Source organism: Asterias rubens, chromosome 4 (genome assembly GCF_902459465.1).
Source record: "Asterias rubens chromosome 4, eAstRub1.3, whole genome shotgun sequence".
NCBI lineage: Eukaryota > Metazoa > Echinodermata > Asteroidea > Forcipulatida > Asteriidae > Asterias > Asterias rubens.
This window is the reverse complement of record NC_047065.1, coordinates 4,573,169-4,600,657: the sequence shown is the minus strand read 5'-3', so window position 1 is coordinate 4,600,657 and position 27,489 is coordinate 4,573,169. Positions and strand designations below refer to the sequence as shown.

At 40.0% G+C, this 27,489-nt stretch overlaps 1 protein-coding gene across 1 annotated transcript in view; it reads right to left on the bottom strand.

Annotated features, from left to right (window-relative positions):
* Positions 1 to 5,011: 5,011 nt before the first annotated feature.
* The window catches only part of LOC117289107, a 56,859-nt gene continuing 34,381 nt past the window's right edge, over positions 5,012 to 27,489 (bottom strand). Inside the window, exons 36-54 of the mRNA XM_033770076.1 lie at positions 26,540 to 26,674; positions 25,418 to 25,576; positions 25,015 to 25,170; positions 23,673 to 23,792; positions 22,637 to 22,882; positions 21,954 to 22,211; positions 20,008 to 20,268; positions 18,797 to 19,057; positions 17,758 to 18,024; positions 17,165 to 17,425; positions 16,160 to 16,420; positions 14,253 to 14,525; positions 12,748 to 13,005; positions 11,741 to 11,986; positions 10,984 to 11,070; positions 10,146 to 10,175; positions 9,851 to 9,961; positions 8,952 to 9,083; positions 5,012 to 7,529 (exon numbers count right to left, since the gene is read on the bottom strand). Of these exons, the coding sequence (XP_033625967.1) occupies positions 7,339 to 7,529; positions 8,952 to 9,083; positions 9,851 to 9,961; positions 10,146 to 10,175; positions 10,984 to 11,070; positions 11,741 to 11,986; positions 12,748 to 13,005; positions 14,253 to 14,525; positions 16,160 to 16,420; positions 17,165 to 17,425; positions 17,758 to 18,024; positions 18,797 to 19,057; positions 20,008 to 20,268; positions 21,954 to 22,211; positions 22,637 to 22,882; positions 23,673 to 23,792; positions 25,015 to 25,170; positions 25,418 to 25,576; positions 26,540 to 26,674 (3,713 nt within the window). The 3' untranslated portion in view covers positions 5,012 to 7,338. The remainder of the gene's footprint in view (positions 7,530 to 8,951; positions 9,084 to 9,850; positions 9,962 to 10,145; positions 10,176 to 10,983; positions 11,071 to 11,740; positions 11,987 to 12,747; positions 13,006 to 14,252; positions 14,526 to 16,159; positions 16,421 to 17,164; positions 17,426 to 17,757; positions 18,025 to 18,796; positions 19,058 to 20,007; positions 20,269 to 21,953; positions 22,212 to 22,636; positions 22,883 to 23,672; positions 23,793 to 25,014; positions 25,171 to 25,417; positions 25,577 to 26,539; positions 26,675 to 27,489) is intronic.

The following is a 27,489-nucleotide window of genomic DNA, read 5'->3' as shown; positions in this document are numbered from 1 at the left end:
TGAATAAAAAATGTTGTGGTTTAGCAGACGTCATTGAATATGTTTGATTTCCCACGTTGAAGCATGTATTGTTACTAAATTGAACGACCTTCTCAAAATCATAAAACGAAAACAAATAATGATAATATTAGTATAAACAATAGTAACAAATCGCTATACTAAACATAATAAAATGAAGTGTTAAACAGTCACACTAAAAAGAAAGTTTCAAAGTGGTATTCCTCCAGCATTTTCTTTTTCTGGGACAAAGAATATAAATTCTGGTTTTAATAATACACACCGATGTGTGTAGCTCCGTATAATTAGTACTTTCCCGAGCAATGCGAAACCAAATCACATGCCTATTACTCGGGTGCGATTCGAACCCACGACCTTTATTTCTTGCGTACGTAATAACGTGTGAGTTTGGTTCCCCTTTTTTCGACCCTCCCTATCTCTCTCTATTATTGGGGAAATTGTAAAACTCAAAGCTATTAACCATCCGAACCTGTGATTTGTCATTGTCACTCATCAAGGACATGTCACTGGTCCCTTAAAGACGCTGGACACCATTGGTAATATTGTCACAGACCAGTCTTCTCACTTGGTGCATCTCAACATTATGCATAAAATAATAAAACTGTGAAAATTTGAGCTCATTTGGTTGTCGAAGTTGCGAGATACGGAGAAAGAAATAACACCCTTGTCACACGAAGTTGTGTGCATTTATATGGTTGGTTTCGAGACCTCAAGTTCTAAACCTGAGGCCTCGAAATAAAATTCTAGAAAATTACTTCTTTCTCGAAAACTATGGCACTTCAGAGGGAGCTGTTTCTCACAATGTTTTATACCTCCCCATTACTCGTCACCCACAAAGGTTTTATGATGGTAAATATTTTGAGTAATTACCAATAGTGTCCACTGCCTTTAATAACAGAATGTGGGATGAACGGAAATCCACTATATAGCGTTCAGAAGTTCTATTCAAGTATTACAAACATCGCCCTGCTATATTTTATCTGACGAAATCGATACCCATTTGCCAGTGCAAGTTCAACCAATTTAGAACACCATAATGAGTCATATTATTTAATTCAGAGCGCCGGCACGTTAATCCGGAGGTCGTTGGTTCGACTCCCACTCTAGTCAAGTCTTTGTTCAACCCCACAAATCGTTTCCAAATTTACCCAGTCAGTTTCCCTTGTGGTTTATATTGATATTATTTTATCCAGTCAAAGATGTGCATGCATCTCCGCTATTACGCAAGACTACGCCCCACTGGTGCTGTTAAACCTTCTTGTGCTTTCAGTATACGATTTCTATGCAATTAAAATTCGTATAGGGCACTTATTCCACCACTGTTCACCTGCGTGGTTATAAAAATCAAATCCAGGTCCATCTGAGAACCCCACCCATAAAGAAGAACAAAATAGTCTTTACGCGTAACCAGAGCGTCTCAATCTTCTATAGCGTAAATCACCAGCCAATAATTTGTTTATCAATGGATCTGTTTATGCCACGACTGTCAATGGAGGAATTCTAATAAGAAGCCAGTGCGCTCTTTTGTTCCGCAATTCACCCGAGCAGAATCATGGAGCTTTGTACAGTCAATGGAAAAGTTACCCCCAGTGACACTAAGGCCGAGTAAAAAAAAAAAATACCAGTTAATCGTACGTTTTTTTCAAAAAGAGGAGGATCAGGGCCCTTTTTTTTTCTTCTTCTTTTTCTTTCAAAGGTAGTCGCCAAGTATTTAAATTCTTCTGCGTGAAGTCACCACTTACATTGTAGACTTGACAAGTTCTCAAAGATTAGTAAGTTTAATGAGAAGTACGCTGAAAAAAATAATAATAATGATAAAAAATAAAAATGCGGCCTCTAAAAAGAAGGAGGGAGGGGACCACTAACTGGTATTTTTTTTAATGTGTTTTCTTTTTTGCCAAAGAGAAGGGCGCCCTACCAGACGGCTGTCCTGAATTCCGGGGTTACGTAACTTGTGTGCCCTTGCGGCAAGAAAATGGGTTTTGTAAAGAAAGTCATCCATGAGATTTAAAGGAAGGGACTAAAGAGGTGATAATGCACTGCTTTCTTTGTGGACAGACTTTTTTTCTTCACTACCAGAGACAGGATATACACAATGATTTAATCGATACGCTTTTGTTAGTTCGCAGAGCACAGGCTAATGAGGTCTACCTTTAGTTAAATATACGTAACTGGTTACTTGGGTGGGATGTTGTAAAACGGCCTCACAAGTTGTCATTGAGGAGATACATGTACATGTATACCCAAAACCGCGTAAACATGTCTGTCTTGAGAGCCAAACACTAAATCGTAATATACATGGCTTGAATTGTAGAATCTTGATGAGGTCAGAAAAGAACGTGATTACGTCAGAAAATACTTTCTTAAGATATTAACCTACAAATCTCCAGTACCGTTATTTGTATACAATATCACATCAGGTTAAACACAAGTGAAAAAAAAAAAAAAAAAAAAAAAAAAACAGTTCGACTGACGAGGTTTCAAATACATACGATCTTTGCATTTTTGCATTCCTGAATTTTGAAGATTCCATATCATAATTTGACACTGAGACAATTTTTTTCTGATGTTAGACGATGGTATGTATTTCGCTCTAAAAGAATATAAATCACAAGATTTTTAAAACTGGTGTTGGAGACTAACAAGTTTCTACCCCCCCCCCCCCTTTCACAAGGACTATTTCTTTTGGAAAGTTAGTGAAAGCTGAAATTGGCTTGGTATCTCTTATATCATGAATGGAAGTCTGCCAGGTTGGCAACAAATTTGCAACAATCAGTTATTGCATCTATGAGGCATGGAGGATTTTCCTCCATGGATGAAGTAGCTAGCTATTTCTAGGAAAGCTTATACAATTTAGTGTACGTAATAATCTTTAAGTGGCACGTATACCACCTGTTTCACTGAACAATCAATTTTAGTCATAATATTTCGAAGCAGACAATATAGAGACATATCATGGCGTCGACTAATTTACTTTTAGCTGTGCATTTTGTTTAAAGGAACACGTTGCCTTGGATTGGTCGAGTTAGTCTTTGAAAAGCGTTTGTAACCGTTTGTTATAAAATGCATATGGGTACAAAGATGTTGTAAAAGTAGAATACAATGATCCACACAAACATGCCTCGAAAATGCACGGTTTTCCTTTTACCTCGTCGACTAACACGGTCGGCCATTTATGGGAGTCAATATAGTTGACTCCCAAAAATGGCCGACCGTGTTAGTTGGCACAGTAGAAGGAAAACCACGCAATTGCCAAGCAAATTTGTGTGGATCATTGTATTCTACTTTGAAAACATCTTTCCAACCATATGCATTATATAAAAAACGGTTACAAACGCTTTTTATAGACCAACTCGTCCGATCGAAGGCAACGTGTTCCTTCACAATTTCACAATACAAATTTCACAATTGTATCAACACTTTTTAGCTTGAAAAACAAAATAAAGAAAACAATTATAAACACAACACAACACATCAAATAGATAAAGACATATCGATCGATCATAGGTCAGGTAAATTGGGTCATTCCTACTTCAAAAAGCACCGACAGGAGAACAAACAATTTTTGCAAGACATCGACCTTTTTCTCATCGACTGAACTCCTTTAAAAAAAAAATTGTTTGTTTGTAATAACCTTGTCCAAACATTCGCAATAATATGTACAGGAGTTGCAAGTTTTAAAGAAGTACAGCGGGGCTCGATTATTTACAAAGCACTAAGATTCATCTTGAGACGCGTTGTCAATACTACCTTAGTGATTTTGCATTGCGACACCACACTTTGGGTAGCAGTTAAGATTGGGCACATAATTTAGAGACAGTGGACACTATTGGTAATTGTCAAAGACTAGTACTCGCAGTTGGTGTATCTCAACATAAGCATAAAATAACAAACCTGTGAAAATTTGAGCTCAATCGGTCGTCGAATTTGTGAGATAATAATGAAAGAAAAAAACACCCTTGTCACACGAAGTTGTGTGCTTTCTGATGCTTGTTTCGGGACCTCAAATTCTAAACTTGAGGTCTCGAAATCAAATTCGTGGAAAATTACTTCTTTCTTGAAAACTACGTCACTTCAGAGGGAGCTGTTTCTCACAAAGTTTTATACCATCAACCTCTCCCAATTACTCGTAATCAAGAAAGGTTTTAAGATGCTAATTATTAATTACCAATAGTGTCCACTGCCTTTAAGATCAATCTCAGCTCTTTGGGAAGATCTAATGGCTATGTGGCATGATAAGGAGACCCTCAGCTCTTACCAACATAAGCCTTTCTTTATAGAGTGAAGGCTACAGCCTTTATTCCTCTAACTCTTATCTGCATTTACATAACAAGAAGAGCTTTCCGTGCTACTTGGCCCTGAAATACAAAAGGATCTCCACCATTGGTACAGAGGCAAGCTAAAAGGGTGTGGCATCGTCTTTTAGTATGGATAGGTTCCTCCATGGTGGCCCTTACTGACTGGTTTAATTGTTCACAGTACATGATCCTATTAATTATGTTGAGGATTTTGACCCCAAGCATTTACAACAGTTTGAAGACTTTCTTGTAGAAATCTTGACTTACTGTGTTTCGGAGGCAACATCATTCAGTCATCATATTACTTTAATTTAAGATGAACAAGAAATTTTCTTGTAATTTTTTTTTATTTTTTTTTATTAGATATTTTTTGCTTATTAGATATTTATTATCTACTATTGGTTGCATAATTATCTGCTTTTATTATTGCTTTGTGTACTATATTTGGTTAAGTCTATATTAGTTTAATTGTGTACCCCAGATGTGGGGCAACAGATCTACGGATCATAGTATGTATTTTCTTTTGTTGTCCCTTGCCCATCTCGGGGTATATTGTCAATGTATTTTGTTTTGTACTGTTATAGCAAATAAAATAATAATAATAATAGTACTAATAATAATAATAATAATAATAATAATAATTAATGGGGTAAGATGTCCGGCCAGGGAAAAGTAGGTGCTCTGAGCAATATGTATTTGTTTTGCAGACCATACAGGGCAACAAAACAAAACTTGACAAGAAATAAAAAATATGCACCCAATTGTTTTGTTCCATTTTATAATCCAAACTTTTATTGTAGTTTTCCTGCAAATTGGTTATCTTTCAAAAATATACAGAAACATGCATTTACAAAATTCTAAAAAGCTACAAGTACAAGATAAAAGACTTAACAACTCATAAAAAAACGTTTACAAAAAGTGGCTCGTATAAAAGAAGGTTAGTTTCACAATTACAATTCTGTTGATTATAATGGCTAAAATGATTTGGATCTTCCAATAAACAAAATCAGACACGTAAAGCAGACTAATATAAATGTCGCTGACCTAATTCAGGACAGTCTACGAGAGCGAGGGGTCAGTGAATACAGGTGTGTACTCTAAGCCTAAATTGTGTTCTCATTTCACCCCAATTTGGTGACCTTAAATAATAGGCGAGTCATCGACTTTATGTCGATGACTAATGCTGAAAAACACAGCAGCAAAGAATGATCATATTTTCTTTTCAAGCAAGGAGCGAAGTTTGAGTGCATACATTAGTCGACCCGTGATTGACCACTGACTAGCAACATACTTGCGCAGTGACGCTCTCACTCGAACAACTCGCTTGAAAGTCTAGTCAACCATCGAGCACAATCCATTGCTTTCTGCAATTTACACTGTAGAATAACTGGTTTCCTTTTGCGCATTACACATACTAGCATGAAAAAGGCTTTTTGGACCACTGAAGAAACCATGGTCCTGATGATGAGGCTGGTTCCAAATGGTCGACCACAGTAGTCAACCAACGGTCCACCAGCCTGGGTTCAAGTCCAAATAATTAACTTTTAGTTAACCATGGTGCACACTCGAGCTTGCTCAAGCCTGTATTGTGAGGGTATGACTTGGTATTATGAACCTAGAAAATATTGGCCTTGAAATGAGGTCAGGGGAAAGGGTGACTAGGTGAGGTTGGGGTGAGTCAAACACATTTATTGATCCGATGAGTCAACTAGGGTTTGTAAACAGCTTGTCCACACAACAATGGTTTGGACAGTTATTCCCAAACTCTAAACTAGATAAACTATCTGTCTACAAGGAGAAAAAAACAACACTTTCCAGTATAACTAATAGAGGTTTGCGGTACACCATGTGAAAATCTCTTTTGGGAAGTGTTGGTTCTGAAAACAACCGGTGGTCGATAGCTCAATGTTTCGAACAGTATGCTCTGATCATCTTATGGATCTTGAAAACGATCAGGGCATACTGATCAAAACTTTGCTGAAGACGATCAGGGCATACTGATCGAAACATTGAGTTATCAACCAGAGTTTCATAACCAACACTTCTCAACAGAGATTTTCACACGGTGCTACTGCAAACCACTCTTAGTAGTTATACTTCTACCATGTACAAAATCCTTCTTCCCAGTAAATAAACATTTTTCCCCCAGGCATTTCTTGTCAAACTCAAGGGCCCAAGTAATTGTACTCAAGAAGTACTCGGACATCCTAGTACTTGATACTTGATACCAAAAGTACTTGACTGAAAAGCTGCCCTGCCAGTTTTCCCAATAAAAGTTATAGTATCTTGGTAACATTTAAAACATAGATATGCATTGTTGCTTTTATATATTACTCATGACATGTGATTGTGATGTATATACTTTTAAAAAGGTAAATTAATTACATATTAAAATTGGATTTTCAAATGGCTAATGCATAATAGTCGGGGTATATAAAAAAACTAATCACTACGGGAAAAAAATACCACGATGCAGCCCAGTCCTAAAGCAGTTAAGGGTTAGTCCAAACATCTTCAAGCAAACTTGAATCCTTTACTCTGATTGGTGGCCCAAATCACACCCTGCGTATTGCGCTTTTCTCACTCTGCGTACTGCGCTATTTTAAGCTAAAAAGTATATGCAAAACGTACAGCTGTTCAAACAGCCCGTATTGCGTTAAGCTGTACATCAAGCATGCTTGAAGATGAAATCCTTATCACACCACCCGCACTCATGGAGTGCAGCAAATATGGCTTTGTTAGATAAAGCAAAATCTCTATATATTTTTCCATATTCCACTCACTCTCATGTGATATAGCTAATACTATTGTGAGAAAAGATTTCAGGCTTATTTATTTGAAATCCCATATATGTCATACAATGCGCAACCTTCTGCACTGACTTTAACAAACAAAATAGTAGTAACCCGAGCCATTTCTTAAAAAAAAAAAAAAGTATTGAACTGACCTCCAAGGTGCACTGCAGACTGGGCCTTTAAGTAGCATTCTGGTGAAATAAAATCATTGTGAATGGATGATAGTTCTAATGGACGAGGTGGGTCTCATCGATGCGGAATTTCTGGTTGCGCTTAGGAATCAGTCGACAGATGGTGGCGGCCAGGATGATGATGACCGTACCCAGGACAGCCATGAAGCAACCGACGAGGAGCTGCATCCCTTGGTAGGCTTCGGTAGGGATGGAGACTTCATGACGGGGCTCATATTCTCCCACGGCTGTAAAGAACAGACAGGAAAACAATTGGTTTATTCTATAATAATAATCATAAATATAGTGGCTTCTTATGGACGATGTGACCTCTGGTACACTCGAAACCCATACCATGATTTGCGAGCATACCCGTCGGGGCAAAACCTTTGTGTTTGGCAGCCAGCTAGACAGTACACACAATTTTATCATGAATACGCATCTTTTTGATTGACGAAACATGATGTGTACAGTGTTTTGTCAACAGAGGGCGGTTTGAATGTAAACATAGGTCACATCATCTATATTGCATAAATCCGTCACTCAGTGTACTCAGGGTAAATTTAAAATAAAAAAGAGTAAAGTATGTCCTAAGCAAATATGGCTCGTCAGGCCAATGTTTATACAGACGTGCAACTTTCCAATTGCAAAAAGAGGATACGGCTGATCACACTAAACTTTTGTACAGTGTTTTTGAAAGTTTTTCTATGGCACTGTTTTGAAAAAACAAAGAGGAAACCAGCTGATCAGTTAAAAAGTTGCTTGCCTGATAATATTCACAAAAAATTTGGTGAAGCGCCTTTTACCCAAGAATACAAAGCGCATATGACAAAAGATGAAACTTAAAGGTTAAAGAGGTAAGTTTTTAAGTTCTCTTTCTGAACTGAGAAAAAGGAGATGGAATTCCAGAATTTTTTGCAGATCATTCCATAGCTTCGGAGCAGATGAAGATAAAGACATTTCCCTTGGCACCTTGCCCGCACGTCACACATGGCAACTGTGCCACGCTCACCGTTTTGGTGGTCAATAGGTTTACGTGTAAACGCCGCGTCACTTCATTGAATAACGCACAGTTACATTGCCCACCAGTACAGCGGTTGTATGGCGGTTCCAAGTTTATTTTTATGATAACGTCAGGTCAATTGGGTCATATATCTATAACTGTTGTGTCTGAGTTCATTGTGTTTGTTGGTTATGCGTGGGGCAGCATGCTTCCGAGCAATAGTAATTTGGTTCACTTTCGTTAACCCTGACGCACATGATTTGTCCTTGTTTTTTTTTATCCCTTCTGGTTGTCGTTCCCATTTGGTTCTGTTTTCATCCTGCATGCTCCGCCCTCAGCCGCCCTCTTATTGTGTTTATTTTTTGCTTTTGTTTTCTTTTTTTAAATAATTTATTTAAGTTAATTTAATTTAACCTTATTTATTCTTTTATTTGATTCTGTATTTATTTTCCTTATTTCTTGCTTTTTTATAATTTTTTTTTTTTTCAGTTAATGTTCTGTCTTGTGCTATTGTAACTTGTTTGTTGTACCTTGTATTGGTCGAATAAATAATAATAATAATAATAATAATAATAAAATATTCTAATATGAAACAAAAGCAGCAACAGCAATACCCAAGAGATACAACAACAGAGTAATGCAGCATCGTGCTCGTTGAAAAACTCACCTTGCTTGCAGTGGTATCCTTCCCAGCCTGAGCTGCACAGACAAGTGTACATGTCTGCAGATGACATATCCTCTACACATGTGCCGTTATTAGCACAGGGGTTTGGCTTACACAAGCTTACAGAAACAATCGCTGAAAAATTAAAAAAAAAAATCAACAATAAAATCATGGTTTTGGCTTTGAAGATGTACAGAAATTAATTCCCCAATAAGACATTTGCGAGTTAGATTTAAATAATGTATGGTACAATGACTTGCTTGGTCACAAATTCCCGACTCAATTTGAATTCTTCAGACTACATTAAGAGACAGTTGCTACGTCACATGAGACGGCCAACACCCGTACACAGCTCTATATGGCACAACAGTGACTAAGTGCGTTCTGTACTGCTGTTTAGAAACGAGGGCGACGTAATTTAGTATGTGCCTTGCAGATAACTGTACTGCTGCATTATCGAAGACACGCGCAAGCAGTGATGTTTTACACACGATGCAATAGAACAAATCGGATAGAACGAAAAAAGGAACGGTGGATGAAACGAAAAATGACAGACATGACAGACAATCCTCCAATCACATGGCAAGGATCGGCTTTGGTGTTTTATAATAAACTTTATCTTTAAGTACGCACTAATCAGACTGGCAGAATGGAGTGGTGATAAAAACCTATATTGCACGGCTAATATCACTACAATGCATATTGTGTGTTCTTTGTCACGCGCCAAGTTTGCTTGAAGATATATACGTTATCACACGCGCGCTCGTGGAAATACGGAAAATATAGCGCGTCTGTGTGGGAAGCAGAAGTGCTATACTTTTTTTGTATTCCACTCGCGCTTGTGTGATAACTTACTTTATCCAATGTCTGAGTAGTACCCTCTTTCTAAAAAAGATCCTCACCTTTTTCACAGAGGATTCCGGTGAAATCTGCAGGGCATAGGCAGGATCGACTGACAGCTTCATAGTCATCGCCAGAAGTACAAACTCCTCCATTCTTGCATAAGCATTCATCTGTATCGGTCACAAGAGGGCAGTAATTAATTTAGTTATCTATTTATTTATTTATGAGAAAATATATCAGGCAACATTGCAGCAAGCAGCTTTAAAATTACACCAAAAGATATCGAGAACAAAATACTAGCAAAATAAAAATATTGACTATTTAAAAGGGATAGTCTAAGAAAAATTAACTTACCTTCTCCAGCATCACGCTTCCTTCGTTGGGCTGTAAAAGAAGCAAAATACAAAGTATGTTTATAATCACACAAAATTAAATACTGTATGCAAGAAGTTTCTTTATAAAAGATGTAAAGTTAAAATCGGGGTAAAGTTCTTGTACTTGCCAAAGACCAGTATCCTCACTTGGTGTAGTCCAACATTATATGCCTCGAATGACAAACCTCTGAAAACTGGGGCTCATTTGGTCATTGAGGTTGCAAGAAAATATTATGAAAGAAAAAACATCCTTGTTGCATAAAACCTTTAGGAGATTCAAATATTTAGGAGGAAAATTACCTCTTTCTCTAAAAGTACATTACTTCAAATGGGGCCGTTTCTGCGTTATTTTATGATATCAATAGCTTTCCAGTGCTCTTGACAGAGTAATTTGTTATGGTTAATTAATCATTTCTGAAATTGGCAGGGAAAAACCTAAATTACTATTATTCATTTTGGTTTTACCCATACACTATACACCGATGTACATGTTTGATAGCACTGTAGACTCGGTACTTTCTCGAGTTCTGTAAAAATAAATCACAGGCATATTACTTGAGAGGGATTCGAACCCACGACCTTTGCAATTCTAGCGCACTGTCATGTGAACTATCTTCCAAAGGGCGTGGGTCGACTCCCACCCGAGAAATATGCCCATGTTTTTATCTTTTCTTTTCACAAAACACAGGGAAAGTACTGAGTATACATAAACAGTACTAACACACATCGGTGTATATGGGATCAACCAAAATAAAAATTCTTTATTCCTGATGCAAGTTTAACATCTATATTATATTATTACCACCGATAACACTTACCTAGACAGAGGTACTCTGCGTCGCTGTAGTAGCAGTTCTGGCCAGCGGGACAAGGGTTACTATTACATGGGTTGGTGGTTGTTACAGCTAAAACAGTAAAGAGAAACAAATTTGCTTTAAAGATACTGGACACTATTGGTACTTGTCAAAGACTGGCATTCACAGTTGGTGTATCTCAACATATGCATAAGATAACAAACCTGTGAAAATTTGAGCTCAATCGGTCGTCGAAGTTGCCAGAAAATGATGAAAGAAAAAAAAACACCCTTGTCACACGAAGTTGTGTGCTTTAAGATGCTTGATTTTGAGACCTTCAAATTCTAAATCTGAGTTCTCGAAATCAAGTTTATGGAAACCATTACATGTATGACATTTAAAACTTGTGTTTACTGTTACTTAATGTTATTTTTGCTTTACTCCAAAGTACATGTAATTGTAATTGTCGATATTTTTAAAATAAATGTGTATTTGAATGAAATTGAATTGAATTGAACTAAGTTTTAATTCCCAAGATAAATTGTGTCATGTTTGTCGCAGGCACAGTATATTTAAGTTCATGCTGAAATGATTATGAAGGATTGTGTCACTGATGCCTGATTGTGTTTCATTGAAGTAAATTAAGTTGTCCTGAAAAATCGTGAGCGACACAATCGATTCATCAAACAGGTGTGAATTATGCAACCGACTTCTTTTTCAAAGCACCAATGGTTTGCAATTGGTCTGCACAATTATGACAAAACTGAACTTCAGCACTCACCATTAACAGTCACCAAAAAGGAGCAGGTTGCTTGGTTGCCAGCGGTGTCGGCAAAGACGTAAGTGACTGCGGTAGTCCCCTGATTGAAGGTGTCCCCTGGTGCGTGGGACCGGGTTGTGGTGACCGCTCCGTTGTTGTCCGTTGCTGTAGGCTCAGTCCAAACGCTGGTCACGGATGTTGCACCAGTTGGGAGAGTCTCGGTCCTGTCAGCTGGGCAACCGCTGATGACTGGTGCTGTACTGTCCACTGAAAATCCGACAAAATCAAATTCAAACCTTTGAAAATATTTTTAATAATAATACATGTAATACTACTAATAATAAAGACAAGTAATGTGTAGATATCCACCCATGCAGGGTGTTCAAGGCGCAGTTAAACCAAAAACAAAACGAAAGAAAACAGATACAACAAAATTAGTCCATGGAAACCTGTGACATGTTTTGAGGAGAGATTTGAATGTTGTGGTTCAAAGACAAGATCTAAGATTACATGCAAGTGGTAGACAACTTCAATGGCCAATTGAGCTCAGTACAAATTTTCCCAGATTTGTAATGTTATACATATAATTTATGTTTGGATACACCAAGTGAGACTACTTGTCTTTGACAATTTCCAAAGCCTAGGCATCTTTGCTTTACTCTATACATGTAGTTACAAATACTTATCACAGCAGTATGGAAATAATTGTGTGTCGGAATTGAATTGATCAATATAAACCACAAGGGAAACTGACTGGGTAAATTTTAAATGATTTTGGGTTGATCAAAGAAAAATTGAAAAGAGTGGGACTTGAACCATAACCTAAGGAGAAACGTGACAACGCACTACCAACTAAGCCCTACAATGTATGTTGGCGGTCTCTCTATCTTCGGGTGCGGTTTCGGGTGCCAGTCAAATTCCCTGCAACTATTAACTGCCGTGTAGCCAGGGATCACACCCAAATTACAACACAACCTGGGAATTGAATTTTAAAAGTTAAGCAGAAATATATTAAAAAGCAATCTTACCAATAACATTTACATTGAAGCCACAAGTTGCCTGGTTGCCAGTATTGTCAGTTGCAGTGTATTGAACTACAGTGGTGCCAACGCTGAAGGCTGAATTCGGGGCAAAGTTTGAGGAGACCTGAGGGGAGATTCCGGAGTTGTCTGTGACCGATGGTACCGTCCAGGATACAGTTGCTGTCGTCCCAGCACTCTGCACGAAGGTAGTGATGTCATTCGGGCAGAAGGAGAACACCGGGCTGAGGTTGTCTACATTAGAGGCTTTATAAATAAATGGGGGAAATAACGTTCATAAGCACACAACTCACATCTCATAATGGTAACAATAACTTTATACACCCGAAGGGCGACTCAAAGTGCTTAATCATACAGTATTTCCTGCAAGGTATGTGGGACAGCATTTTACAGAAGCACCATGTATTGGTTTACAATGTGCTGTGGTGCAATATGCTGCCAATCCAGCCAGGAAGACCGGGGTGAACCCCCTTCTCTTTTTCAACACTGGGTTCTTTTGCGAGCCTCACACAAAACACAGGACCAACGGCTTTACGTCCAATCCGAAGGATGAAGCAATGGTTAAGTGTCTTGTATAAGGACACAAGTGTCATGGCTGGGACTCGTAATTCCCACCGCCCAAAAACGGAAGGTTGAGCTCATTATACAGACAAACAAAGCTTCATACATATGAAGTCGTAATGTTTTCAATATAATAATAACAATAGTGGCTTGTTAAAATAATAATAATAATTGTGGCTTCTTGTATAGCGCACATGTCCGTCACTCAGTGACGCTCCTGGCGCTGTAACATACAGTATTCCCTGCAAGATGTGGGACTACGTTTGAATTATGAGACCTAATTCTGATAGCAACATGCAACGTGTTGCAAATTTCAACACGTAGTATGCATAGCACAGTAGTTGTTTTAACAACTACGTTACCTTTCTTTATGCACTTAAAAGTGCGTAAAGAAAAGGCGCTCCATAAACACAATTGCTGCAAAGCTTCACTACGCCTCAACGCCTCAACATGTGTGTTGCAAAGCATCCTGCTTCGATCCATGTAGGACATTGCAGTGTGAAATGACCACAAAATACACGGATCGAAAGTTACACATGTAACCCAAAAGCTGATTTCACGCAGAGCTAGTGTAATCGCAAAGCAGTTTGTATCCGTTTTGAAATTTTACTGAGCCAACACGGACCATATCTGGATAATATATGACCCAGATCGAAGGTCGAGAGTGTAAAAAAGCCTATAGACCGTATTGAATATGACGTCACTACTCAAGTATCTGCCCTACAACATGGCATCTGTGAGCGCTTGCGTCGGGGTGCGCGTGGATGTGCTGTAAAAATCAAACCGGTAACGCGGCGTGCTGCATGCTTCATTGATGTAAGGTATTAAGACGCCCATACGATTTGCCTTACAAGATGGCGACTTTCATAGCAACAAAGTGGTTATTCAATACGGTCTACATGTAGTTTCCCCTTCTTGGTCCATATAATTACCTGGTGTGACAACAACATTGAAGGTGCAGGTGGCCTGGTTTCCAGCCGTGTCGGTGAACACGTAGGAGACGGCTGTGCTCCCAATGTTGAAGGCGGTGGACGGAGCTTGAGATCTAGAGACAGTTACCGCTTGTCCATCGTTGTCCGTTGCGGTGGGCTCAACCCATGATACAATAGCAGCGCTGGCTCCTGGAGTAGAGGTTACAGCCGAGGCTCCAGAGGGGCAGCCGCTGATGACGGGCGCGGTGGTGTCGGTTCCTGTACCAGTCCCGGCTGCATATAGAAAATTAAAGGAATATTCATAAGTACCCCAGACAGTTTCTCCATTTTGATTGGCTTTTAAACGGATGATATAACCACAGCCAAAAGTGTTTAAACATGGGCGTGGCACGCGAGCTTGCACCTGTGGTTGTATGACAGTTTATGCATTCCTACTGGTCGAGAGCAACGGCTGGAACACCTGTGCCACATCACGCGATACGCGCGATGCGATTGCCAATCTCCTTTTAGGAGTTTTCACCAGAGGGCCTTACCATTTCATAACTGGAGGGGTGTTTTGTTGAAAGAATTTGTTGAACAATTATAATTTTTTACTTTTTTAAAACTTTTTTTTACTTTTTACTTAAGGACCAACAAGTGTTGATGTTTTTTTACCAAAAAGGCATTTATGAATGGGAATAAAAAAAGGGTTGGCCGGTCAAAAACACTCTGTTTAAAACCGGTTGCAGTCTGGATGCTGATAATTACCCATGCCGGAGGCGGGGGTAATTATCGCAACCAGTAACCAGTATTATACAGAGTGTTTAATACCGGCCAAGCACATATTTATTCCCTTATTACAGATTTGTTTTGCTGCTAACAAAACAGTTGCTGGCAGTGTAAGCATTTTATGTAATCCACCATATGCATTAACTGACAAACCTGTAGAAGTTTAAGTAGGATTTGAAACTTTGCACGGTGGAGATAAGATATAGAAGAGTTTGCGGTAACACCATGGTGTTACCGCAAACTCTTATATCTGTAGAAGTTTGAGATTGATCGGCAATCTGGGTCATAAGAAAATAGTGAAAAACCGATAACACATTTTTGCATAACATCGATAAAATGCTCACTGAGCAATAAACTCCAAATCGGATGTTTAGTTTGATTAAAAGTTTGATTAATTTTTTTATCAAATATGACATTTCGGACAGAAACATTTCAAGGGATGTTTTCTACAATATTCAGTAGACAGTGGAAGTTTTATGTAAATCTTTGATCTTAGACAAGTTTTTTTATCTTACCAATTCTGTAATGTTAATAATAATAAACACTATCAAGTAGGACTTACAAAGCTCTTTTTTCAAAGATACAATGCGCTGTTACAGAATGTTACAAAATTGTCAGTGGATGGGCGAGAAGAGAACAGATGCGTTTTTTATTTTTACAACTGAAAGTCTGGAGTGAGTTGAGAATTGCAAATGCGATTTGGTGGAGAGATCCAGCATCGGAGACCAGCTAATGAGAAGGATCAGTCCCCCGCCCTTTTGTTGTAAGAGCGAGGGATTGTTAGATTTGTTGTTGAAAGGGTTTTTATACCTTTTGTTTAAATAATTATTTTGGACCGACACAAATTCCTACTCACCGTGAAAAGTGAAAATCACGGAGTGATGTTTTCAGAATGTTTTCAGCAAATGCTAAAACAATGTTCGTCTCCTAAGGCAAACATTATTTTATTGTTTTACTCAATTCTCAAAAACTACATCACCTCAGCAAGTAATATTTTAAGGGAAGCTTTCTACCATCATTATCTTCAAACCATGTACACAAGTAAGTTTAATGTGTTTTTTTTTGTCCTACAAAAAGTACCCCAAAACCCTCTCATCTTCATTCGCAAGTTGGTCCACAGAAATTTTATAAGCCTTTACCTGATACAGTGATGGTGAAACTACACGTGTCAAAGTTGCCGACATTATCAAAGAAGATGTACGACACCATGGTCACTGTGTTGCCTGGGAAGGAAGCCGGTGGGGTATGTGACCTTGCAACACCAGGTACTCTGCCGCTGTTGTCTGTTGCAGTCGGCTCAACCCAGGAAACGATGGCTGCGTTGGTTCCTGCGTCGGGAGCGACACTCCTTGAGACAGGGCACCCCGAGATAACCGGAGCTTGTGTGTCACCGGTGAAATCTGGATTGGAGATTAAATGTAATAATAACAATAATAATATTAATAATATTTTTTTTTTTTAATTTATATTTTTTTATATGTAATTCACCAGACACACAAGGGCTGGGATGAAGGCCACTTCAAGGTGTGGGCTGTTGCCACGTACTGTACTTCAAGGGCTGAAACTGGGTTAACCCTTTTATAGTCCATACAGAGGTAGACATGGGTATCATCAATCTGATAATAATAATAGGCATGTGGAACTACGTATGAGACCTTATCCTTTATAGCACTGGGGCGAACCCCTTCTCTTTTCCATAAGTGCGCTGGGTTCTTTTACGTTCATTACACAACACATGGGACCAACGGCTTTACGTCCCATCCCAAGGATGAAGCATCATGGTTAGGAGTCTTCGTCCAGATTCAAAAGCTTGCCCCAAACATGTTGACATACTAGCAACTGTCTCTATAGTCTCAGAAACTCAATTGTAAGCGAGACACTGTGACTAGCAAAAATCTCTTGCTATGAAAAGGAATTGTTCTCCATCAGTATGCTTCACAAAAGTGCTGAATTCCCTGCTCCGGTAAGCATCAATCTTTTGCTTACGTGCAGGGCTATGACATTGAGCGCAGATGAGTGAAATTGTGCTCCATTCAAAAACCATTAAGTACTTAACTGAGTTTGTCATGGCAAACTTGGGTCCACTCTTATGGGTGATTCTGATAATGTGATTTGACTGAGGATTAAACTTCAGGGACACTCACCATTGACCATGACGACAAACTGGCAGGTAGCCTGGTTTCCGGTTGGGTCAGAGAAGGTGTAGGTCACGGTGGTGACGCCGGTGGTGAATGAGTCACCAGAGTTGTGGGTTGAAGTGCTGGTCACCACACCACCAGAGTTATCTGTGGCAGTAGGTACAGTCCAAGTCACCACGGCTGTGTTGGTGCCAGACGCTGCTGTTGCTGATGCACTCATTGGACAGTTGGATATGACTGGGGCTGTGTTATCCACAACGGTTCCACCTGCAAGATAGTGGGATAATGGTAGGATATAAAAATCAGCATGACTTTCGCACATAAACCAAATGTTTATTTAAAATAAAATCTGCTTAAAGGCACTGGATACCAATGGTAATTAATCAAAACAATTGTTAGCATAAAACCTTACTTCTCACAATGTTGTGTACTATCAACAGCTTTCTATTGCTCGTTACCAAGGAAGTTTTTATGCTAGCAATTATTTGGAGTCATTTAGTGTCCAATAGAGTAGTGAAATTCTGCCTTTGACTTAGTGTCAATTTATGTTCGCACTAGAATCTATTTGAAAGTGGTTATTCTAATTTGTTATACCATACCTGAAGTGACAACTACATTGAAGTTGCAACGGGCCTGGTTTCCAGAAGTGTCGGTGAATGTGTAAGAGACGGAGGTCGTGCCAATGTTGAAGGACGTGGACGGGGCTTGAGACCTCGCAACGCTAACTGTTTGTCCATCATTGTCCACTGCCGTTGGCTCTACCCAAGAAACAAAGGCAGAGGATGCGCCTGGGACTGCAGTGGCCGAAGCTCCTGCTGGGCAGTTGCTGATGACGGGTGCAGTGGTGTCTGTGCCCGGTGTGCCAGCTATGAAATGAAAAGACCGCAACATTAATAATAATAGTGGCTTCTTCTGAAACGCGCATGTCCGTCACTCAGTGTTGCAATATGCCGCCCATGAAACCAGGAATACTGGGACGAACCCCTCCTCTTTCCCATAAGTGCACTGGATTCTTTTAAGCGAGTTTGAGTGAACTGTGTTTGGTATGTTCTTCAGTATATTAGGTTCAATACAGCTTGCTCATTGAGCCCGATGCCTCAGGACTTGCCCTCTCAATCACTAAGTTCTTCTATGGCTCTTGTGTGTGGTCGATGAGCTGGCCTGTCAGTAGCCTGAACGTCCGACGTCATTATTCGAGGCTTGTGAATAACGCCAAAGACCGACCTCAAATTTGCAAAACCGGCGTGTAGTTTGACCTCTGACCTCGGTCATTTCAAATTCCATTGCCGACTTGAGAGCAGTGACTATTTGGGCATCTATATCACTGCACGTGTATCCAATGATATCACTGTATCCAATGGAATCACTGGATCATAGCGGCAGCGACCTGTCTTTATGCGTAAATGCTCTGCTTCTCAATGGGGAGCTCCCCTGCAGTATCTTTGAAAACTAAGCTTGAATATCTACTTTATATGTGTAGATTGTACATGTAGTATGGTTTGTGAATGTGGATACCATTGACTGATCTCAATACTGTGGACAAATAAATACACTTGTAACTTGAATCTTAAAGGCGGATGGCACTTCCGGAGCTCCGTACAAACCTGATATAAAATAAGAAGCGGAAAAGCAACCCACCTGTGACTGTGATTTGGAAATCACACTGGTCAAAGTTGCCGACATTATCATAGAAGACGTACGACACTCTGGTCACTGTGTTGGCTGGGAAGGAAGCCGGTGGGGTGTGGGAGCTTGCAACACCAGGCACTCTGCCGCTGTTGTCTGTTGCAGTCGGCTCAATCCAGGTTGCAGTGGCCGTGTTGGCTCCTGCATTGGGGGAGATAGTCTGGGAGTTGGGACACCCTGAGATGACAGGAGCTTGTGTGTCGCCGGTGAAGTCTGTGAATAAGAAATAAAACACACTGTTTCAAGCGCTTTTTTTAATCTTGCTAATACTAAAAGCCCCCCCCAAAAAAAAAAAAAAAAAAAAAAAAAACAATAGCAAATCATGATTAAACCTTAATCCCTTAAAGATCAATTTTGGGTTAAAAATTTATTTGTTTGGGATTTGAACCTGCAACCTGCAGATTAACAAGCTAATGCTCTACAAACTGAGCGACCTAGCCCCAATGTTGGCATTTCCCTGTTTTGTCAATACCTTTGTTTGGGGGTGCTAGTCAGAAGCAATACAACCTTCAACTATGTACATCTGGGGATCACACCCAAGTTTAAGGCCGTGTCCGAAACGACGACTTCGGCTACAGCTACGTCTAGACCAGCGCGTCTACCAGCGTTGAAGAATAGGCAGACGCGCGCGATCTAGCCGTAGCTGTAGCCGAAGTCGCCGTTTCGGACACGGCCTAAGATACAACCTGGGATACAACCTGTCTATGTTCAACTTAAAATGTACCCAGTCAGTTTCCCATTATGGTTTATTACCTTTGAAGAATAAGGCACATCCCTTCACTTTTATAATAGTATTAATACAAAATTCTTCTACATGTATAGCACATTTCACAATGACCGTGTCAATGTGCTTTACATTAGCACCCTCGTCATTGGGCCCATAACATCCCTTTACTCTTTTTCATGCTCCCTGGGAGTACAGCAGTCTTAAGATTAATCCTAAGTTAGGAAGAGTTTGGTGAAATCGACGGCTGGCCCCCAAAAGCTTTTTTAGACTCAATATTAACCTTTACCCTGGAAGGTACTCATTTATACCCCTGGGTGAAGAGAAGCAATTATCTTGCTCTAAAGTATCTTGCTCAAAGACACAAGTGTCTTGACCGTGATTCGAACCCACACTCTAATGACACCCTAAAATTTATGTCACATTTATGTATACTCACCACTGACCATGACGACAAACTGGCATGTAGCCTGGTTTCCAGTTGGGTCAGAGAAGATGTAGGTCACGGTGGTGACGCCGGCGGTGAATGAGTCACCAGAGTTGCGCGTTGAAGTGCTGGTCACCACACCACCAGAGTTATCTGTGGCGGTGGGTACAGTCCAAGTCACCACGGCTGTGTTGGTGCCAGACGCTGCTGTTGCTGATGCACTCATTGGGCAGTTGGAAATGACTGGGGCTGTGTTATCCACTACGGTTCCACCTGGGAAATAACATGACATTCTTGTGTTAGAATAACGATCTAGGAATGCAAGTGTAAAACAATTTGTTTTTGGGGACTGTTTATTACAAATTATTAATTTTGGTTTGGTTTTTACCCATACACCGATGTGTGTTAGCACTTCATACTCAGTACTTTCCCCGAGTCCTGTGAAAAAAAAACACAGGCATGTTACTCGGGTGGGATTCGAACCCACGACCCTTGCAATTCTAGAGCAATTTTTTCACAGGACTCGGGAAAGTACTGAGTATACAGTGCTCACACATATCAGTGTATGAGTAAAAAACAAAATTAATATTTTTTATCCCCGATGCAAATTTAACATCTTTTATTACAAATTGTTGGTTGTGAAACCAATGATTCATTGAAATTCATCACTGTACATGTAACTCAGAGACCTGCGGATACTGCCAGTAATAGAGAGATTTCGCAAGCATGCTGATACAGATACAGATACGGATATGATAACCGTATCAGCCACGTGTTGAATTTTGTTTCGCAAACTATAGGTATGTTTCACTTGAGTGCGCTCGCATTCATCATGAGTGTTTTTCCGACATACATGACCGATTAGAGACCCCGTGTTTTATACACTGCATTTTCTCATCGTTTTGCAACAAATTCTATCTATATCAAGCACGATGTGAAAGCTATTCCTTGGGAAATGTTTTTGGTCTGGGACAAAAATACAACTGAAAGTCTGCAAAAACAGTATCCGTTTATCTACAACATGTATGAGCTCCTGTATCCGTTACGAACGTGTATGCAAAATACGATAGTCGCGGATATGCGTCACGTGAACACGCATAGTGTCGACGTATCGGTATCTGTATGTATATCCGTACACTTGCGAAACCTCTCTATTGCCAAAGTACAGCCCCCATTAAAAGAGCCCTTTTCACACTACTCTATTCACTGGGGACAACCCCGGGGTACGACAGCCAGCCCTTCACACTTGGGTAGCTTTGCCCGGCAAGTGGGTATACACCAGGGAATAGCCACCCCTGCTCTGCTCTGGAATAGGGGGGTAAGCGGTTAAACCCTGGCGCAACTTGGAAGCAACCAACTATGGGGCATCCTACAGGACCACTTGTAGCATATTATTAGTCATTATTCAAACAATGTAATCCAGTCCCCAAGACTAATATTAGGAACATTGAAATGTGAATTTGCCTTTCTTCTTGCAGATTGCCTGAAACTGGTTGCCTGTAAATTCCTTATGTGACATACATGTTTAGCCTTTAGACATCAAACATTACAAACAAAGCATTTTTTTTCCCAAGAAGGTAAAGAAACCATTAATCCTTTAAAAGAATAAAGGTGGCGGTTAAGAGAACCGGAATTAATCTCTGGTGTTTATGATCAGCATAGGGTTTGAGTCCCAGTCGTGACACTTGTGTCCTTAAGCAAGACACTTAACCATGACTGCTTAGTAAAAAGTTGTTTTCTGCTCTACCTGCCAGGCTTCTGATGGATGGTACCGAAGCCTACATCCGTATGGACTGTGAAGGGGATAACCCTCTTTCAGCCCCAGGAGTAGGTGGCAATGTCCCCTGAAAAAATAGTTGATTTGTAGCCCACACATTGATGTGTCCTTCAGGCCTTGTGTGTCTGGCGACTTTCATAAAAAAAAATAAGAAAAAAGGAAAAGAAAAAAAGTGTCTTACTATTCACAGTGACGATGAACGAGCACACAGCGTCGTTGCCAGAGTTGTCACTGAAAGTGTAGGCGACTGTTGTGGAACCGATGTTGAAGCTTGCACCAGGAGTGGCTGTGGACACTCGGTTGACCGTGTTACCGGAATTATCTGTAGCCGTAGGTACTGCCCAGCTGACAGTGGCGCTGGTTGCGCCCGGGGCTGCTGTTTGCAAGATGTTATTGGGGCAATTGCTGATGACTGGTGGGATGTTGTCAGTAGTTGTGCCTTTTTGAAAAGTGAAAAACAAAACATTGAATACATTGACTTTGGTGTAACCCATATACACTGATGTGTGCTAGCACTGTGTCACTCTGCTCAGTACTTTGCAGAGTTGTGTGGGTGGGATTCGAACCCCTTTTCAATTCTAGAGCAGTGTCATACTCGTCCCAACTAGACCACTGAGATGGTCGCTTCAATTCCAGCCATACTCATGGTACCAATTGGCCCTTACCCTTTTCAAAAATGAAGAACACAGGCCTGCATGTTTACGATACAACCTGGGAAGTGCCAGCCAGGGATCAGCTTAAGGGATGCAACTTTTGTATCTCAAATACAAAGTAAAATACCACAAATATCAAGTTATTTTCAGTCAGTTTCCCTTGTGGTTTATGACTTGGCCTTTCAATCTTTCATTCTTTAAAAAAACTTACCGGTGACAGTGACAAAGAAACTGCAGCTGGCGTAATTCTGGCTCGGATCAGAGAAGACATAGGAGACTGGGGTCGTGCCAGCGGGGAAGACACTCCCTGGGCTGCTGGATGAGAAGGCGATGAACGCTGTGCCTGAGTTATCAGTTGCTGTGGGTGGTGTCCAGGTGACGACTGCGCTGCTTCCTGTCTGGACATTCATCGTGATGGACTGTGGACAGCCGCTGATGACAGGATCCGTGTTGTCACCTGTGATTGTGATAAAGAGAACACATCTTATTTAAAGGGAAGGTATAAGTTTGGTAATCGCTTTTAAAATAAATATCATAAAGATCTTACTTGGTTAGTATAAAGCATTTGAGAATCATTTCACTTTTGAAGTAATGTGGTTTTGGAAAAAGATTTTAAAAGTTTTTATCCACCAAAATAGTATGAGGAGCGTTACTTACAGTAACGTCTCTGGTTTTTCCAATATAAGACACTGGACACTATTGGTAATTGACAAAGATTAGTCTTCTCACCTGTCAATCTTTTGACTTCCAACGCGTCCTACCTGTTTCTGACTTCAAACTTTTCATGTACTTAAAGACACTGGACACTATTGGTAATTGTCAAAGACCAGTCTTCTCACTTGGTGTATCTCAACACATGCATAAAATAACAAACCTGTGAAAATGTGAGCTCAATCGGTCGCCGAAGTTGCGAGATAATAATGAAAGAAAAAACAACCTTGTCACCTGAAGTTGTGTGCTTTTAGATGCTTGATTTCGAGACCCAAAATTCTAAATCTGAATTCGTGGAAAATTACTTCTTTCTCGAAAACTACGTCACTTCAGAGGGAGAGGGAGCTGTTTCTCACAATGTTTTATACTATCAACGGCTCCTCATTACAGTAACCAAGTAGTGTCCACTGCCTTTAAGAGTTATTCTTCGTGGTGTGTATATCCCCTCTGTGGGAGTTAGTCTATTTACCTTAATGGAAAGAAACTGCAGATTACAGAATACTGATTATAAGTTAGCGATTGGATGAGCAACTTACCGACAGGTATCTCGCAAGTGCTACCACTGTATCCCGTTGCACATTGACAAGTGTAGAATGTGTTTGTCGGAACACACTGGGCTCCGTTCTTACATGGGTTACTGGCACATGGGTTGGGTGCTGTATGAAAGACAAAAACAAAGAAAAATCTCATTAAGAAATCAAACTCAGGCCCGATACTTCATGGAGGCAACGGAGGTGATTGGCTCCATGCCCCATCGACATTGACTTGGTGCCCTTAAAATGCTCTAGTAGAAACTTACAATTTCCCCATAGGGTGCCATTTATCAAGGCGAAAATGCCTCGGTGCCCTTTGATGTTTCAAAAACGAAGCATACAGGCCTGCTTAAAGCTTTGTGCAAGGTTCTTGTCAAAATCATTAGGTCACACTATTTTGAGAAAAAAATGATTTTTTGTTCCCCAAAATCATTCAGACCCAAAGCTTGAACAGTTTGATGCATGCATTCATTCATACCAAAAGCTTCCTGTGGACATTGTATGATGGCTTTCTAAATGTTCCTGTCCAGCATGTGATTGTCTAACATGTATATCCTCATAGGTCAGGGCCAAATTTCATAACAGCCTGTAAGCACAGAAATTTGCTTAGCATGAAATTTCTTCCTTAATAAAAACAGCATTGCCAACCAAACTTTATCATGTTTATTGTGTTGTATATTGCTCATTACTGGCATTCAGCTGTTGTTTGCCTATCCTGAAAATCACATGGAAATTTGGTTGGTAGCCCTGTTTTTATTAAGGAAGAAATTTCATGCTAAGCAAATTTGTGTGCTTACAAGGCTTTCTGAAATTGGGCCCAGGTTGGAGTCTTCACATGGCTGGTTGATATTTCTTGAAAAACCTAAACTCATATTGCTGTATCAGTGCAAAAACATTTTATCTCCTATAACAGCACCTAGGTTACACACAAGTTTGAGATTTGCAAAACATTGTTATTATATCACTTGCCCTGATGTACGCAAAAAACAAGTTCACACCGAGATACAATAGTTTGCATGGAGCATTTCCGTGTGAGATACATGTACCTTCGCTCTTCCCCAGCGCCTTGCTTTAAACGAAGGCGCTGGAATGGGCAAACGTAATATGTTGGCTCATTGGTTAATGTGCAGTCCAATCATGCATCACACTCACACTGCGCCATATTTCTATGCACTGCACAGACGTACTTCCTAAACAAGAATCGGTGCAAGCTGATTTAGCCCATCCCAGCCGTCCTGGATAGACCTGGTCGCTGTGGGGCCGAGCGAACCATGTACATTACCATGCTTTTGCAAAATCAAGATACAATGTTTCTGCACTGATTACACTAATATACTGAACTTACAAATGGTCTCGCAGTTGTGGCCGATGAAGCCGACTGGGCAAGCACAGAAGTAATCCACATCTTGGTCGAAGCTATGGAAGGCGTTGGAACACGGCGCCCCCTGTTCACAGTTTGGTGTGTCACTTAGAACGCAGATATCCAGAGTTGGGTTATCGCCTAAAGTTAAAATTACAAAATAAATAAATCGATTTTAGAGGCCATTTCTTTGAGCCTCAAATAATTTATTACCACTAGACAGTCTGGTTGGTTGCCCGGGCATGGGGAATAGTTAGTTGTATGGTCGGATGTTGGTGCAATTAAATGCCCATGTTGGAACAGTTAACTGCCCATTGGTTTAGTCTTTGGCAGCGTCAAAAATGAATTTTTATTTTATTTTATTATTTGACAGAGAAATTTTGTTTACCGGTTGTGAGGGCACAATTGGATCCAGTGAAGCCATTTCCGCATACGCAGGTGTATTGTGGGATCAAGTTTGTGCCGGAGTTACTGTTGTAGCTATTGTAGCAGTCGCCATTGTTGAGGCATGGAGTGTTGTCACACAGGTCCATGGCTGGGATATTGGCTGCAATAAAATACACAAAAATAATATTCAACAATGAAAGGGGGCAGGGGGGGGGGCCAACAAGATATGGCCGGGACTGTAGCAAAGAACCTCAGGAAGTTTTAGTTTAGTTTAGATGTGGTAGGAAATCCAATAGAACTTCTCACGGGGAAAACCCATGCAGTCAGGGCCCAATTTCATACAGCAAAAACAGGTTACCAGCCAACATTCCATTAAGTTTACATTGTTACCACTGGTGCCCTACTACTTTTGTTTGGCTTAGCAAATAAATTTGTTTAGCAATATTTTCTGCTAAACAGCTTAATGAAATTGAGCCCACGTAGGGAATAGAAACCTAATCCACGATGCCGTGGTGTGATTCAAACCGCGGTAGTCTCAGCTCACAAAAGTTGCCTACACGTACTTCATCCACGAGTTTGATCTACATCCAATATTCATCTTCAACTTTCCAATGTCCCACGCACGAGCACCCGCTATGGTGAAAGAGCATTCTCATTGGCTGCACCAACTTGCTGAAACAATCTCCCTCTACACATCCCTGACTCATCCTCGATCAGCTCAGTCAAGTTTCAATAAAAAAAAAAAACACGTCTTTTCAGACAATGTTGAAGCGCTTTGAAACACCTGTGGAAAGCGCTTTACAAGATGCATTGTTATTATTAATAATAGGGAAGTTTCGCCTGCGAACGGATATGGTTAGTCGACGGATATGTCATCTGTCGAATACTGCAACAAACTCCTCACAGGATATATAACTTGCAGGTGTTGTGTGGCAAGTGGACAAGAATAAGTGGACAAGTGGACAAGAGTTAGTGGATATGCCACTCGCTATCCGCTATACGTGCAGACAACACTGATATCCTGTTTGCTATATACGTAAGTAGGTTTTGAAAACACACAATAGCTAAACGCATGCGTATCCGTTCGCCTGCAAAACCTCCCTTTAATTATTGTTATTATTACCTTTTGAGGTCTGGCAGTTGGTTCCCACAAAGTTAGTTGTGCAGAGGCAGATGTAGTATGAGCCATCCATTGTAAGGCAGCTGGCTCCATTCTGGCAGGGAAAGCTGTTGCATGGATTCAGGTTCACAATCACCGCTGCAGTGTCCAGGAGAACAAAGTTTATTAATACTCATACCAAAACCAAAAGCATCTTTAAAGGCACTGGACAGTATTGGTAATTACTCAAAATAATTGTTAGCATAAAAACTTACTTGGTAATGATCTATGGAGGTCTGTTTATAGTATAAAACATTGTGAAAACAACTCCCTCTGAAGGACTGTTTTTTCAAAGAGGTAATATCTCACTCAAATAATATAAGACTTCAGCTAAAGCCTTTTATTATACATATGAAAGCACACAATATAATGCAACAAGGGATTTTTTTTTTCATTATTCTCTGACTTGCAAATTCGATGACCAATTGAGCCCAAATTTCCACAGGTTTGTTATTTTATGCATATGTTGGGACAGTGAAATTACCGGTCTTTGACAATTACCAAATCCAGCATGTCCAGTGCCTTTAAGTCACAAAGAGAAGTCATGAAGTGCAAGTTGTTTGCTTTTAGAAACAAAGCAGCCTATTTTCTGTTGAAGATTGTTCATTTGAGAATAAGTCGGATTTTTCATACTATTTAATTTATTGATTGTGAAGCAAATGACTCTTAGAAAAGCAAACTTAAATACTAGCTAAGTCTGTAAGATCCTTATGGAGAGAGGACAAGCTTGGTTGCTCAGCCACCCCCTCCTCTATCCTTTCAAATTTGTTTTGTTGTGTAGTTTTTGCGACGCCATATTTATTTATTTTAAATCATTTTGTTTTATATTTGCTATTTTGCTTGATTCTGTTTACTTGTACCACACTGTATTTTTAAGAAAATTTATCGCCTGTGAAACTTGGCCGAACAAATAC